Source organism: Labeo rohita, chromosome 7 (genome assembly GCF_022985175.1).
Source record: "Labeo rohita strain BAU-BD-2019 chromosome 7, IGBB_LRoh.1.0, whole genome shotgun sequence".
Taxonomy (NCBI): domain Eukaryota; kingdom Metazoa; phylum Chordata; class Actinopteri; order Cypriniformes; family Cyprinidae; genus Labeo; species Labeo rohita.
In genome coordinates, this window is record NC_066875.1 from 38,509,955 (window position 1) to 38,527,438 (window position 17,484).

At 35.2% G+C, this 17,484-nt stretch overlaps 1 protein-coding gene across 1 annotated transcript in view; it reads right to left on the reverse strand.

Annotated features, from left to right (window-relative positions):
- The window catches only part of efnb3b (ephrin-B3b), a 94,922-nt gene that overhangs the window by 42,445 nt on the left and 34,993 nt on the right, over positions 1-17,484 (reverse strand). Inside the window, exon 2 of the mRNA XM_051115935.1 lies at positions 423-718. Coding sequence (XP_050971892.1) covers positions 423-718 — 296 coding nt within the window. The remainder of the gene's footprint in view (positions 1-422; positions 719-17,484) is intronic.

The window sequence follows — 17,484 nt, forward strand, 5'->3', positions numbered from 1 at the left end:
TAGGACATCACTTTCCTGTGTGAAATCTACTTTCTGAGATGTTGATATTGACGGGCTTCCGTTTACGTTGGCCTCATTCCCTCCATGCTACTATGAACTGTTTTAAAAACAACCCTCAGTAACACAACCCAACAAAAGATGGTTCCACATGATAAAGTCACAATCAGCTGAATCCTTGCAAAAGATTGCTGAGAACCAACTAGCCTGATCTGAAAACAAACCCAGTACACACGCAGTGATAAAACACCATCATGCCATCCATCCTAACACTGATTAAAGCAATAAACAAGGGGGGATGCTGAATGAACACACTGAAGTCTATTACAAACAGATCTTTTCAAAATTAAAAGTGGCTGGGCAAAACAATAGAACGTTTTGACGTTACATGTTTTGATTCAAATAGCACACATGCACGCACTCACCGATGATGAAGTAGTCCTGATTGGTTTTAAATTCGTGACCCCACAGGTTAGGCGAGTACTCCTGAAACTTGATGGTGAAACGCATATCACTGTTGGGCTTATCGCAGGTGAGAAGCAGGTTGGGTGATCCGGTCACTTCACACCTGTCTGCCTGTTCCCGTGATGATACCAGGTACAGTTTATAGAACTCGTATTCGGCGGGGGCGCGGGGACCGGGCGGCTCAGACGCTGGGCAAATGAGGTCCAGGCGATCCCCGATTTGAGGGTACAGGACATAACCCTTATCATCGCTAAACCTGGAGAAAGACAGAGAGGGAAACACAGAGAATTTAATGTCATGGCATTAGAAACTGCTATAAATTTACTGCAAACAATGGCGTGGTTAAAAACCAATAAATCATTTAAAACCAAAATAGAAAAAGTGTGTGAGAATATTAGGGCTTAATTAATTAAGCGATTAATCGCATACAAAATAAAAGTTTGAGTTTGCCTAATATATGTGTGTGTGCTGTGTGTAGTTATTATGTATATGTAAATACAAACACATTCACGTATATATTTAGGAAAAATATATTCAGGAATACGTATTTATTTATATTTTTATATAATTTCTATTATAAATAAAAATATTTTGTACATAACATATTTCTCTTAAATATATACATTCATTTGTGTGTATTTATATATACATAATAATTACACACAGTACACACACATACAGTATATTAGGCGAACTCAAACTTTTATTTTGCTTGCGATTAATCGCAATTAATTGCAATTAATTGATTAATTGATTCTTGTATTTATTTTTAGCAAAATCTAATTGAAAAAGACACTTTTGAAGTCATATAAATAAACAAACAAAATATATTTATATTTATATTAAAAAAATACCAGTTTTCTATTTTAATGTGCTTTAAAATGTCATTTATTCCTGTGATGGCAAAGCTGAATTTTCAGCATCATTACTCCAGTCTTTCAGTGTCACATGATCCTTCAGAACGTTGAAAACCGTTGTGCTGTTTAATACTATAATAAACATAATATAAATAAATAAATATATAAATATAAAAATATAAATGTCCAAAAAAGCAGATTATTTAAAATCTAATTCTTCTGTAACATTATAAATAACTCACATTACAAAAAATACTTTTTTTTTTAATTAATGCACATTTTTACAAATATTTTGGCACCTTTAACAAACTTTGCATTTCCATTTAGCTCCATTCTCATATGCGACTATCACTTTTCATCATTCAAGCATGCAAAATTCAACGCAATAATTTTTTTTCTTTTTGTCACTAAAAATAACTCAGAAATATGCCGAGTTAAAAAAGGCTGCAAATGGCTTGTCACATTGAGTTTAATCTTTTTTTTTTTTTCATTTAATCAGAAAAATGCACATCCGGTTATAAATATTTACGTTTAAAACATGATATGCAATATAAATGTTCATATTTTCATCTTCGTTTTTGTTTGTGGCAGAGTAAACCTGCAAAAATCTGTCAATTACACGGATCAGCAAAGGGGGCACGGATGCATCATGGGATACGAATGACTAGCTTAATCTGCCACTGTAACCTCTCGCTTCAGGACATTCGCTGACAAAACCACACACTTCTCATGAAAATGTCTGTGGGTATGCATGCTGCCTCGGGAAGTGGCTGCCATTTACTGGCGCAGGTGTGGATCCAACCACGCTCCACGCTCTCGCTGTGTTTCTTTCTTCAATAAATTACCTTCCACAAGTAGAAACTCATCCTCTTCTTTTACACTTCATTCATCTACTCCGCTCGTCTCTCTTCCTGTTTATTCACAGCCCTAATGAAAGTGCTCGTTTCCGCTGTGTAAATCATCTGAAGGTGCTGAGACTTTAAGGTTTTTGATGACTGAATTTCTAGAAATGTGATATTTTGTTCTTCTATCTTCAACAAGTGACTCTAATGAGAATGAATAGGCCAGTCTGGATCCAAATCCCACCCCGAAACGTTCGTTTCCAAAGGAAACCGTGTCAGATCAAAGCGCGGCGGAGAGGACGCGTCTAGAGCTTCCAATTTCCAGGAGATTTTGGCTGTTGCGGAATCTCAGGGAGTTTCCTTTGAATTCCTTCTATGTAAACAAATGACTAAACGACTCGCAGACGCTAATTAACATTTTATCATCGTCTCTAAACAGCCAGCCACACCAACGGCTATTTACATGTAAACAAATTAAGTCAGTTGAGCTTTGTTTTTTTACGGGCTTCATATTTCCATGTGAAAAGAAATGCGGAAATACATTCACGTAAGGATGGGTGGATCCATTTCCAAATCACATACATTAACATTGCATGCTAACCTAGGGCACGTTTATTAAAGCTTGTCGCTCTTGCTCTTAAGAAACAAAAGCAGAGTGTGTGAGAAAAAAGGCTTCTGTGTGTGTGTGGCATTCCTATGGGAGAAGAGCTTCCTGTCCTTGTCACACAGGTTAGGAAGGTTATCAGTAGCTCTTACAGTGGAGAGAACAGACACTCAACACACACTTCACGTACTACAATTAGACTGACCGATACTCGCACACATGTGACTTTAAAGGAATGTTTTTGGGTTCAACATAACTTCAGTGTTTGTGGCATAGAAAACAATGAACTTCTGACTTGCTAGGCAAAACTTGTATTTACAAAAACATACAGTCAAAGGTTTGGGGTTTTTGAGATGTTTTTAAAGTTTCACCAAGGCTGCAAATATACTGCAAATATACAGTAATATTGTCATATATTTTTGCAATTCAACACAACTGTTTTCTATTTTCATATAATTTAAAATGTAATTTATTCCTGTAACGCAAAGCTGAATTTTCAGCATCATTACTCCAGTCTTTAGCATCACATGATCCTTCAGAAATCATTCTAATATGCTGATTTGCTGCTTAAACACAAGAAACATTTCTTATTATCAATGTTGAAAACAGTTGTGCTTCTCTGGTGAAAAATAAATATGCTAAAGTGTATTTAAAATACATTTACTTGATGCTAAGTATACTACAAATACATTCACATATTTAATACTTAATAAAAATACCTTGCAATTGTACTTTTAGTGTACTGAACTGGTATACTTAAAGTCTGCTAAATTGGAACAACTAATTTTGTGCTTAATGCACTTTAATTGTGCAGAAGTAGTGCAGCTAAAGATATACTGAAGTATATTTAATTGTGCTAAAATAGAACTATTGCATATCTTGCATTTAGAGACCGACATTATTCAAATCTCATACAATCCTCATCAATAGTGACCTTAAAACATATTTTAGGCTTAATATTAAGAAATGTGTATTGTGCACAAGAAGTACTCCAAAATAAAGTTTAATTATAGTTTTTATATCAGGAAGGTTCAAGCAATATGTCAGTAAATATGTTAACAGATTTGAACTATACTTAGTATAAAATAAATATATTTTAAATATATTGCTTTTACTATGTTAATATGTTTGATGAACAGAAAGTTCAAAAGAGCAGCATTTATTTGAAAACTAAATCTTTTGTAACATTATAAACGTCTTTAGAGCCAGCACGTTCTTACTGAATACACATAATATCTTTAAAAAAATCTTACTGACCCCAAACTTTTGAATGGTGGTGTACTTACAATGAAAGTAAACCAGGCCGGAGGATTCCAGAGGGTTTTAAAACCAATTTAAGGGCTGAATTTTTATTAAAGCACTCACATGAATTATTCAATAAAACATGTTGTTTGAGCTTTAAAGTTGACTAAATGTCCCTTTTAAAGTGGGACTACTTTTATAGGTGGATGAACTTCTGTTTTTGCATTAGCAGTGTAATTCCTGTGGGTTTTCTGTGAGTCTGTTCATGTCAAAATGATCATATTTTCTAGTTGAGCACATAATAGTCAAAATTACTAACGGGGAAACTCAGGAACTTTCTTAAAGCTCAGACTTTTAAAGTTCCCTAGTGAAAAATAAAATACTGAAATGTATTTATAATACATTTATTTTATGCCAAGTATATTACAAATAAATTTACATATTATGTACTTAATAAAAATACCCTGCAATTGTACTTTTAGTAAACTGGTATATTTAAAAGTCTGCTAAATTGGAACAACTAATCTTGTACTTAATGCACTTAAATTGTATGGAAGCAGAGCTAAGTCCAACTAAAGACATACTTAAGTATATCTGATTGTGCTAAAGTGGAACTGATGCAAGTATACTTTAGGTACACTTATTTAAAGACCAATATTTTTTAAAAATCATACAATCCACAGCAATAGTGACATTAAAACATATTTTAGGCTTAATATTAAGAAATGTGCATTGTGCACAAGCAGTACTCCTAATAAGGTTTATTTACAATTTTTTTAAATTTATATATCATTTATAATTCATAATTTTTGTATCAGTAAGTCTCAAGCGATATGTCAGTAAATATGTAAATAGACTTGAACTATACTTAGTATAAAATAAATGCATTTTAATCTATTGTGATGACATTTAATTTTAAAAATCACAGTGAAAGCAAAATGATGGCAGTAAAATCTGTGCATTTGTACTCATTTTGTGTGTTAAATGCAGTCAGGAAATATTCTTCATTTAGTTACATTTCCTGTCATTTTCTACAGAATGATACTAGAACTAGAACGATACAACACACAGATAAAGCATGAGTTACACACGTAATGTGCATCCTTTACTCTTCGTTCTGTTGTATTAGCACTAAAATCTTCCTGGTTTTGTCAAAAAGTCAAAAAGAGAGAGAAAAATATGATAATTGTCCTGTTAGTCAATTTTGTTCCAACTGAAATTACTTGAACGTACATCATGTGGTACCGCAATTACAATTTCCAAACTCATAAGTAAACTTTCCAGGAAGACATGAATGCAGCATTACATCACGTTCTTTTTAACCACAGCACGCCAACATGTATAAAAGTCTTGTGGTAAGTTTTAAAACCATGAGTTTTGTTTTGTTACTGCATGTGCAATTTTGAATTAAACACAATTAATGGATCAGTTTAAACTTTCTGTGTTAATCCACATTACGCCACAAATTCTGCCGACTTAACTTCAGCTAACAACTTTCTTTAGTATTTCCTTCACACCAAAACAAAACACAGACATGCGGTTGCTAAGTGTGTTTTTTTCCAGGTAGACAATACATACACCGGAAAACTGATGAACAAAAGTATCACAACATCCTGCAGATGCAAAAGACATTTTTTGCATACACATTCTGTTAGGTAGATTTTTGTCTGTTGGGTTATCGCAGACAGCATCACGGTAGACTTGACCTGAAGAATAGAAAGAAAAGACAGAAAGAGAGAGAGAGAGAGAGAGAGAGAGAGATGTGTTGAGGATCAGAGGAGGGAATGAAAGGGTTGAATGAGAGATAAAATAGCTTTCGAAACTGAGAGGAAAAGAGTAAACAGAGACGAACAATAACGGATGGAAAAAAACAGGTGGACACAGAGAAAGAAAGCAAGCGAGCGGAGGATGCAGGAGATAAGGGAGGCGCTCACTCAGTACTGGCCGTGTTGTTGACATGGTCACGCTGGTCTGCTCTAACCCACTGAACTCTCTGCTGAGACCCAGACACACAAGTAGAAGAATACTGTCCTTTATCACCACATTCACACCTTCTCTCTCTTTCCCTCCCTCTCACGCCCTCCGTGTCAGCGTGACAGAACAGCATTTAGTCAAACTCACACTCGCTGCTAGTAAACACACAAGTACACACTGCAAAAAGCTAGATTGCTCACGTTAGAATCAAATGAGCGGCCCATTAAACACAATGCCAAGAGAGGCCATGTGTTAGGTGTTTTTACCTTGTTCGTGGGTGTTGCATGGGACATTCCCTAACTCTTTCCAGGGTTATTATATGCAACTAAAACTATAAAAACATATACAAACCAAAATATACAAGAAAATTATTTTATTTCAGCTAGCTGCAAAGGCAACACTCATTTTCATTTAGTTTAAGTTGATGTACTGAAAATGGTAAAACTAAAATTAAGTTTAAAAAAAAAAACTACAATTTTTTTAATTCTCTTCTGCTTACCAACCCTGCACTTATTTGATCCAAAATACAGCAAAAGCAGTAATATTGTGAAATATTTTACTATTTAAAACAACTAATTTCTATCTGAATATATTTTAAAATGTAATTTATTCCTTTGATCAAACCTACATTTTCATTACTCCAGGCTTCAGTCTCACATGATCCTTCACAAATCATTGTAATATGTTGATTTGCTGTTCAAGAAACATTTTATACTGTTATTATCAATATTTAAAACAGCTGAGTAAATTTTTTTCATGATTCTTTGATGAAAACAGTATCCAAAGATCAGCATTTATCTGAAATAAAAAGCGTTCGTAATATTATACACTATACCATACAAAAGTTTGATGAGTTTATCTTTTTTCTGGAAAAGAAATTGTATTTAGCAAGGATATTTTAAACTGACCAAAAGTGATGATAAAGACATACTTAACATATAATAAAGACATATAATAAAGATTTATATTTTAGATAAATGCTGTTCTTCTGAACTTTCTATTCATCAAAGAAACCTGAAAAAAATTCTACTGTTTTCAACATAATAATAAATGTTTTTGAGCAGCAAATCAGAATATTACAATGATTTCTGAAAGATCATGTGACTGGAGTAATGATGCTAAAATTTCAGCTTTGAAATCACAGGAATAAATTACATTTTAAAATATATTCAAATAGAAAATTATTTTAAATAGTAAAAATATTTCAAAATTGTACTGTTTTTGCAGTACTTTTTCAAATAAATGCAGGCTTGGTGAGCAGAGGAGACATCTTAAAAAAAAAAAAAAAAATCATTTTTTTTACTTTTGACTAGTAGTGTATATAAAAAAAGCTGAAAGCTTACAACATAAATACTAAAACTGTACTAAAACCATTTATGCACACTAGCATGATAATTCCCAAAAATTATACTATGCTTTTACTCAAAACTCACTTTAAACCACCACTGAGTGTTTGTAATAACTAACGATTGCGATCTAATGTGTGTTTTGGCCATATAATGTTGCTGAAAAATGTAATTTGTAGCATTTTTATCAAGCTTAAAAAAACTACCATTTTTTTAATTTCTGCTTATTCGTTAGTTATGCTACACCTGCTTAGCATTTCTCATGTAAACATCCTGTGTGGTTATGAAAATAGGAAGAATCTCCTGAAAAACATGTACAAATTATATACTGTTGTAATGATGTTTATTAGCATTATGTTTCATCCGTATAAATGTCTTCTAGGCTCAGGAGTCTCTAAAATGTCAACAAGCTGAAAAAAGTGTTTTGAGGTAAAGTGCAATGTAATTTTGTTAAAACATATTGCATAAAATTGGTACTGAAAAAAGTATTGCTCAGGAACCCGTATCAAAGTCAAGGTATACATTATTGAAGAGTTTTGAACGATACCCAGCCCCTTATACATGGATAAATTGTTTTATAACAAGATCAGTACACTACATTTAAAAAACAGATATGTAGCTACATTTAGAAACATGAAATGCAAATTTTCAAGTCAACATGTCTACAGCTGGCAACCTGAATAATAATGAATTTTGCATTGGCAAAGTATTAACGTCTTTGTTTGCATACTATGTGTCTGGCCTACCTGTATACAGTAGTTGCATATAGAAGGCTTTGTTTTTACTATAATAGAAGCATTCTAGTTTTGTGCTTACAGTGTAAAAAAGTGAAACCGAAAAACCAGTCCGACACAACAAACGCTGTGATCCATCAGCGTTCCTTTTAAAGCACGTGTGCGCGCCAGACCCTTTCGTACAGCCTGTGTAATTACATATGTTTCAGCACTGGACCGCATTAGCCTTCGTGATTGAACAACTGTCAGGCGGCAATGTCTAATGAGCAAACTCAGGGTTAAGCAAGCACTCGGCAGATAATTAGAGAACGTTTGCAGAACCTCGCCAAAGAATTTCTGACCCGCGTGTCAAGCTAGAATAAGAAAAAAAACTTGAAGAAAAAGGGACGCGTATAAAAATGCGGCCACGAAGTCAAGTTTGAGAGTGTGGAAGTGAAGCAAGAATGAAAAAAGCAGAGTTGTGCAGACCGAAATGCTTTCATGGTGTTTGTGCAAAGCTCGAAAAAGCTAAGCGCACACACGGGCAGGCCTTCAAAGCGCAGATTAAAGCGAAATTATATCGACATCTCTGTTTACTCTAAATATAAACATGATAATACACTCCTCCAACCATTCCTTCTCATCCTAAACACTCATCATTCCTGTTTTGCTCTCTCTCTCCCACCCTCCCTCGGTTTCTCTCTCGTTCTCTCCCACTCTGGAACAAAGGTGGCATTCATGGTCACACATTGAAACAAGGAGTGGGGGGATGGAGGGGGGCAGAGGTGACAGGAGTGTGTGCTCCGGGCTCGTTTATGAGGGCAGAAACATCATTTTGTCAAACTTCGCCGACGCCCTTCCCTGACCCTGACAGCTCTTGAAAAGAGCCGAGTGTTAGTTTCACCCCGTCCCACCCCCCGACAGCACTGACCCTCAACCCCGCCCGAACCCACCTTCTCTAGTCCATAAACCCCTCCACCGTCCTCTTGTTCGTCAGTCTTGCATTACAAAGATTCCACACGAGAAACTCGAGCTGTGTCCAAAAACAAGCTCGGGGCACAGGTGCAGTGAGGTGGACCTTTGTGTGTGTGTGTGTGTGTGTGCATGTGTGTGCGCGTGTGTTTGTGTGTGCGTGCATAAAAATGGAATGTCTGAGATGGCCGGGAATCCTTCACATGATAAATGCAGAGGTTTCAACACACCCTAGATGAGGACATCAGCCACAGATCTGGCATGAAGTACATTAATATAACATATCGCAAATGAAATCTGGAAACTAGATTTTTATAGAAAAATGAGTGGTGGTTCCCAAGGTGTTGCTATGCAATTGCTAAAGCATTTAGGGTGTTTTTATCATGTTGATATGTGGTTGTTAGGAGGTTCTAGTTGGCTCCTTATTAACACTTATGACATCCTATGACAAGTCTATGAAATTTTTTTGCCTGTTTTTCCATCCACCATGCGAAAAGTTTACAAAGAATACATAAAAACATAAAAAATCTGCATGACTTTAAGTCTTCATGTTTGTTGCATGATGTAAGCCTTTGGGATTTTTTGCCAGTTCTTTTAACCACTGTGAAAATCTCTAAATCTAAAAAATAAATATATAAATAAACAAAAGCAGCATAATTTTGAGGTCTCATTCATGTCTGTTGCAGAGTGTAAGGATGTTTTTTTTCTTTCACCAGGCGTGAGAATAAAATAAAATATATCACTCGCCTCACCAAGCTGCATAATTTGTGGCCTCATTCATGTCTGTTGAACAAATGGTACAGAATGAGTTAGTGCTGAAATTTAATGCTTTGCTTCGATTTCTAATCCTAAGTATGAGCAACAGCCATGTCTTCTTTAGCAAACACCACTAAAAATGTTCTCCTGCAGGCTTGACATCTTCAATCCCACCGGCCAAAAAAAGCTTTCCAGATTTAAGAATTAGATCTAAGTTGGTGATTACATGTGATAACAAGCTATCGAGCTAACACCAAGTGAAATCCTTCAGTTCGAATCACTTTGATATGCCGTGAGAATGACTTTTGACTTCTGCAATTTCCACTTCATTTTCAGCTTCTATTCCACCTCACTAAGCTGATTTCACCTCCAAGCGTGCATTGATCTCATCAGGAGCAGTGCCATGGAGGAGCTGGAATCACGGCTGTCGTCCAGCAGACCAGCGGTGGGCCTGAGATATCGGCCCTCTCAGAGGACGAGTAAATCTCCCATCTCTCTTTCTCGCTTTTCTCTTCACGGCTATATCGTCAGCTTCCAGGGCCCGATTAAGCCCTGTTCAGGGTCTCGAGTGACCAGACTAAACAACACCTACCAGTTAGACATTCGAGCCCTTATCACACTGCCAAGAGACCAGGAAAAACAGAGACGGAAAAAGTGAGGGAGAGAATCTAGCTATTAAAAACAACAGCATATTGGAACATTTAAAACTTGGACTAGGCAGACAGAAAGACAGGAATGGAGAGATAGATAAAATGATAGAACGACTGATGCATAGATGGACAAGTTTGTCCACAATGGATGGATGGATGAACAGATAGATGGATAAAACAATAGAATGATGGATGGATGGATGGATGGATGGATAAAACAGAATAATGGATGGATGGATGGATGGATGGTTGGATGGATGGATGGACAGACAGATGGATAAAACAACGGAACGATGGATGGATGGATGATGGATGATGGATGGATGGATGGATGGATGATAAATGGAACGACAGAATAATGGATGGATGTATGGATAAAACAAGAGAAAGATAGATGGATAAAAAATAGAATGGATGGATGGATGGATGGATGGATGGATGGATGGATCAATGGATAAAACAATAGAATGATGGATGGATGGATGGATGGATGGATGGACAGATAGATGAATAAAACAATAGAACGATGGATGGATGGACAGATAGATGGATAAAACAACTGAACAATGGATGAATGGATGGATGGATGGACAGACAGATGGATAAAACAACAAAACAATGGATGGATGGATGGATGGATGGATAAAAAATAGAATGGATGGATGGATGGATCAATGGATAAAACAATAGAATGATGGATGGATGGATGGATGGATGGATGGATGGATGGATGGATGGACAGATAGATGAATAAAACAATAGAACGATGGATGGATGGACAGATAGATGGATAAAACAACTGAACAATGGATGAATGGATGGATGGATGGACAGACAGATGGATAAAACAACAAAACAATGGATGGATGGATGGATGGATGGATGATGGATGGATGGACAGACAGATGGATAAAACAACAAAACAATGGTTGGATGGATGGATGATGGATGGATGGACAGACAGATGGATAAAACAACAGAACAATGGATGGATGGATGGACAGATAGATGGATAACACAACAGAATAATGGACGGATGAATGGATGGATGGACAGACAGATGGATAAAAAAGATGGATGGATGGATGGATGGATGGATGGATGGATGGATGGATGGATGGATGGACAGACGAATGGATAAAACAACAGAACAATGGATGGATGGATGGATGGAAGGTTGAATGGATGGATGGATGGACAGACAGATAGATAAAACAAAAGAACAATGGATGGATGGATGGATGGATGGACAGACAGATGGATAAAACGATGGATGCATGGATGGATGGATGATAAATGGAACGACAGAATAATGGATGGATGGATAGATAAAACGAGAAAGATGGATGGATGGATGGATGATAAATGGAACGACAGAATAATGGATGGATGGATAGATAAAACGAGAAAGATGGATGGATGGATGGATAGATAGATAAAATGACAGAAGGATGGATGGATGGACAGATGGAAAAAACAACAGAACAATGGATGGATTAATGGACAAAATTACAGAATGATGGATAGATAGATGGAAGGATGGACAGACAGATGGACAAAACAACAGAAAGATGGATGGATGAATGAATGGATGGATGGACAGACGGATAAAACGAGAAGAATGGATGGACAGATGCATAAAACGAGAACTATGGATGGATGGATGGATGGATGGATGGATGGATGGATGGATGGATGGAATGACAGAACGATGGATGGATGGATGGGCGGACGGACAGACGGATAAAAAAATAGAACAATGGATGGATAGATAAAATAGAAGGATGGATGGATGTTGGAAAGACAGAGAGATAGATTACACTATAGAAGGATCAATAGAACAATGAATGGATGGATGGATAGATAGATAGATAGATAGATAGATAGATAGATAGATAACTAAGTGTGTGTGTACCAACAAAAGGGCCTAAAATGACATTCAATGACATGCAGCTCTTTTATTTGTACAGTCTTCACCTGCATTTTCTCATCAATTATACAGCGAGCCAAACTAAATCTGCTCCCAAACCCCCCAAGCATTCGGTAGTCCAAGTTTGCCTAAACATTTCAGACCAAAACAGAACCTTTGCGACGCGGTTGATGTATTTATTTAGAGCAACTGTCGCACTGCAGCCACAGTCCCATCAGAACACACAAACATTTAACCATCTTCCTTTCTATTCAAATGAACTATGTGCAAACACCACACACAACACACAAAAATATTACAAAAGTACGTGTAGAGACTACAAATGAGGTCACATTACACCAATTATCATCTAACATCCACAGACAATTACGTCTTGAAAATGATATGTGATTGTTTACAGATATTTAATGACAGCTAAAGGCCAGTATGTAAACACAGCACAGTATGCTGAGATGTTGGTACAACCTAACCGAACCGTCTGACAATGAGCAGATCACATGTGGCCAATTATCACATGACCTCGGCAGACAAACTCTGAAAATGATGGAAATGAGGACAACGAAAACAGGTGAAAGATAAAAGGGGAGGAGAGGAGGGAGAAGGGAAGAGAAGGAGGGAGCGAGAGGCTGCTGTGAAGAAAGAGAGAGCTGGAGGCACTGCTGGAATGTTTGTGGTGAGGGGAACAGCGGGCGTAATGGCTTCCATATGGCCACTCCTGGCGGGAGAGAGAAAGCGAGAGTGAAAGCGAGGAGAATTACAGAGGGAGACAAAAGAAAAGGATCGAAAATTAAGTTAACATAAAGGAAAAAAACAGGCTTGATGGAGGGGAAAAATGGAAAAAGATGCAAATGGAAGACAGGATGTGTACTGCAAAAAAAACCAAAAAAAAACATAAGTTTGTTGTTGACTTGTTTTCCACTAAAAACATCTGAACATCCTCGAAACAAGATAAATGTACATCAGAATCAAAACCACATAAGATATTATTTAAGATAATGTGATTTCAGATAATGTGTTTTTAAAAAATAAAACATGCATGAATCGTTCAACGTAAGATAAATAAGATGCTTTAAGAAAGTAAATATGGTGCATTTCCATTTCATGCCAGTTTTAAAGTAGGGTTACTATAGTTAACTTAAACGGAAACCATTATTTATTTATTTGTTTGTTTGTTTGTTTATCTATTATTGGAATTTTCGGTACTTGAAATAAAATTAAATATAAATATTTTATTTCAGCGTGGCAACATTTCTCACTTTCGTATAGTTTAACTTAAAGTACTAAAATAAATAAAACTTAAACTAATAAATAAAAATGAACAAAAACTGAAATTAAATATTAGGGGGAAAAAATGATCAAATTAATAATAAAAATTATAAAAACCCACAACAAAATTACTAAAACTTGAACTAAAAAAAGTGAAAACAGAAACAATTTGTTAACTTAAACTGAAACCTTTATTTATTTATTTAAATTTTATTGAAATAAATTTAACTTTAACTGAAATAAAATTAAATATAAATATTTTATTTCACATTGGCAACATTTCTCATTTTTGTATAGTTTAACTTAAAGTACTAAAATAAATAAAACAAGTAAAAATTAATAAAATATAGAAATAAATTTATTAACAAATAAAAAAAAAAACACAACAAAATTACTAAAACTTTAACTAAAATTAAAGTAAAAACAGAAAAAACTACTTAACTTAAATTGAAAACACTATTTATTTTATTTTATTTTACTGGTACTTGAAATAAAACAAAATAAACTTTAACTAAAATAAAATTAAATATAAATATTTTATTTCAGCTTGGCAACATTTCAAGTACCAAAACAGATAAAAAAATAAAATAAATAAAAATGAACAAAAAACTAAATTTTCTTTTTATTAATTTTCTTTTCTTTTCTTTTTATTTTTTATGTATTGGTACTTCAAATAAAATAAAACAAACATTAACAAAATATTTTTGTAGAATTTAACTTGAAGTACTAAAATAAATAAAACAAAAAAATAATAAATAACAACAAAAAAAAAAAAACTAACAAGAATTACAAAAGCCCACAACAAAATTCAACTAAAAATTAAAGTGGAAACAGAAAATATAAAAATAAAAATTCTATTTTTAAAAGATTGCCAAAAGATTTGCACCACTAGTGGCACCAAACAGAATTGCAATCTGTTTATGTCTGTATTTGAGTGTTCAAGTGTAACATTTTTTGCAATTATGTTTGCAGCCACTATGAAAAACTATGAAATTTACCTTTAAGCATAAGCAAGTATCCTAAGTAGTAAGTATTCTTCAAGTAGTTTCTTCAGTCTTTATCTTGTTCTAAAGATGTTTTACTAGAAAGAAAACAAAATCCCCTGTGAGTCTGCAAGCACAAAGCAGGTGAACAGAGAATCTGTGTGTGTGTGAAGGTAAGTCTGTCCTTGTCACCATTACAGTCGTGCCCTTTCCTGACAGGAGGCGGTCGACATCGCTCCAGTGCCAGTGTCATATGCGCTCTCTAAGCAGACAGCAGAGAAGCTGGATTTCCTTGTGTTTCTTATTCAAACATCCCTTGTTTTCAACAGCGTGATCGTTTCCACACCCTCCGAAAGCAGTCTGGAAAGTTTAGCATTAATCACATGTGAAATAAATGCTAATGAACGGCCATCCCCCTCCTCCTGGCCAAAAAAACGAAATCGAAATCCATCAAGACTGACAGAGAGAAAAGAAAAGAGAGAACATATGCTTTCCTTCTCTCGCTGTCTGTATTTCATATCCTCAGATCAGGCCTGTATATTTATGCAGCCGTATGTTCTCAAAGCCCCCCGTTCAGAGAGATTAACATATGTGTGAGTCTGTATGTGCACATGAATATGATTCACGGCATAATGAATCATAATGCCGTTTAAAGAGGTGAGCGTTCATCTGAGGAACACACAAACACACACATGTAGAACGTAGGTGTGAAAGAATGAAGGGTTTTCTAAAGAGTAAAATGAGTCTTTCAGCCCAGCTGGTGTGTGACCACAGGTCCCTGTGTCAATGCCTGTGTTATTCTGTGTGAAATTAGTGTGTGTTCCTTTTAAATGTGTGCATATGAATGCGGTCTGTGTGCGTATTAGTGTGCGGACTCCTTCCTCGAGGGAGATGACTCCAGGTTAAACTCACTCTCTCAAACTTAACGGTCTGATTAGGCCGAGGCACTAGGGGTCAGAGGTAGACAGAGGGGCCACATACTGTGGGGCCCCGTGGAGACCTGTGTCAGACCCGGCACTGCCCCACTGTCCACCTCACAGAGCCCAGAGCATCCGCAAGGCCTATAAACACCCCGACATGGGTCTCAGATGTCTTTGGGGCCCCACGAAACTGTTACTCAAAGGTTCACCTGACTCCATGTGCATGCAGAGATTATGAGCTACCGCGTATTTTCCTGACAGGAATAAACTGGACCGGCGAATACGAGAAACAGATTTAGAGTCCTGAGGACACGGAACACATAAAACAATGCGCTATTGGCTTTCAACGTCTACGCACTTAAAATTAAACGTTCCAGATAGAAACAAAAAAGCATTTAAGGCCTCATGCCATTAGAGAACCGCTGCCAAATAATTATTGCTTTAGCAATCTCAAATTTCCATCTAGCTTCATTCTTGTATTAAAAAAACATTCATTTTTTCTGACTGGCAATAAAGCAAAGCAATTGGTAAATGCTTTAAAAATATTTTTTTTAAAAAGTACTGAAATCAGTCCTATTTTTTTTTTTTTTGTATAATCTAAGTACTTGCCTATAATAAAAAGTTTAAACACAAATAATTGTATAAAGTATAATCAAATAAATTAAAAAAAAGCAGAAAACTAGTATGTTTCATACTGTTTTGCTTAACAAATACATTAATGTTGTTTTAAGGATATTTTTTACAGGAAAAAAGTCTTCATAAAAATTAAGTAATTTTTTTTTAAACATTACTTAAGAATTTTGAATGTGATTTAAGTTTAGAAATTAGTTTAGAAAATTGTAAAATTGAATTTATTTTATTGGTTCATAACTTCATAACTAGGAGTTTCATAACTTTCGTAACTGCCTATAAATTACACAAAGAACATGAACTCTATATGAGGGTCGCCAGGTTTTCACAATAAAACCCTCCCGATTGCTACTCAAAGCTAGCCCAATCGCATTTCGAGGTGGGTCCCCGTTAAAAATCGCGCTCCGGGGAATAAAATACGTGTTTTGTTTGGTTTTTTGTCAGGGTTTCCCCGGTAAATTTGTATTTCAGAGACTAAATATGACGCTATTGGGGTCACTTCAACCCACAGACATCAAACAGACATCACTAGTTGGCAGTGTTAACAGCAATTTATTAAAAGTTTAACAAAAATTATATTTTAAGTCCCTATGAAATATGTTTTATTCAGTTTTATTTTTAGCAAATTCTGTGTTTTCCATTTTCATTTTCTGGATTCCTTTTATAATGTTTTCATCATTTTAATCATCAAAAGCATGTCTAATTAATTGATTTTATAAATGATTAGTTTATTATTTTATTTATTTTCTTTTTTTTGTGTAATGTATTTACATTTTTCTGGTAAATATTCCTTTAAAAATAATGATTTAATAATAATTTAATTAGTAGTAACTTAATACAAAAGTAATACATTTCTGTTACAGTTTCTTCAAGTTAAACTGAACTTTTTTTTTTTTTTCTGTTTGTATATGATATGAGGATAGTTTTTCTTAAAGGGGTCATCAGATGCAAAGTTCACTTTTACATGTTGTTTGAACATTAATGTGTGCTGGCAGTGTATGTACAAATCTACCCTAAAATGATAAAAATCCATGCAGTGGTTTTTAATTAATCTGTAATAAAATAATATCCCCTTTTTAAAATCGAGCCATTCTTAGATGCCCGTTGTTGTGGCGTCACACCCACAGAGGCCGCTCCCATGATAGTTGATTGACATGAGCTTCTTACTTCAGACCCGCGATGATTTTTGCAGAGCTCATTTTGACAAGGTAAAAACTGCCATTGAGAATTTTTAACCAAAGTATATTACAGACTTTTCATTAAAGAATCTCTAAAGAATCATATCAACTTGTGGAAAATAGGCATCCGATGACCCCTTTAAAAGAAACCGTAAACTG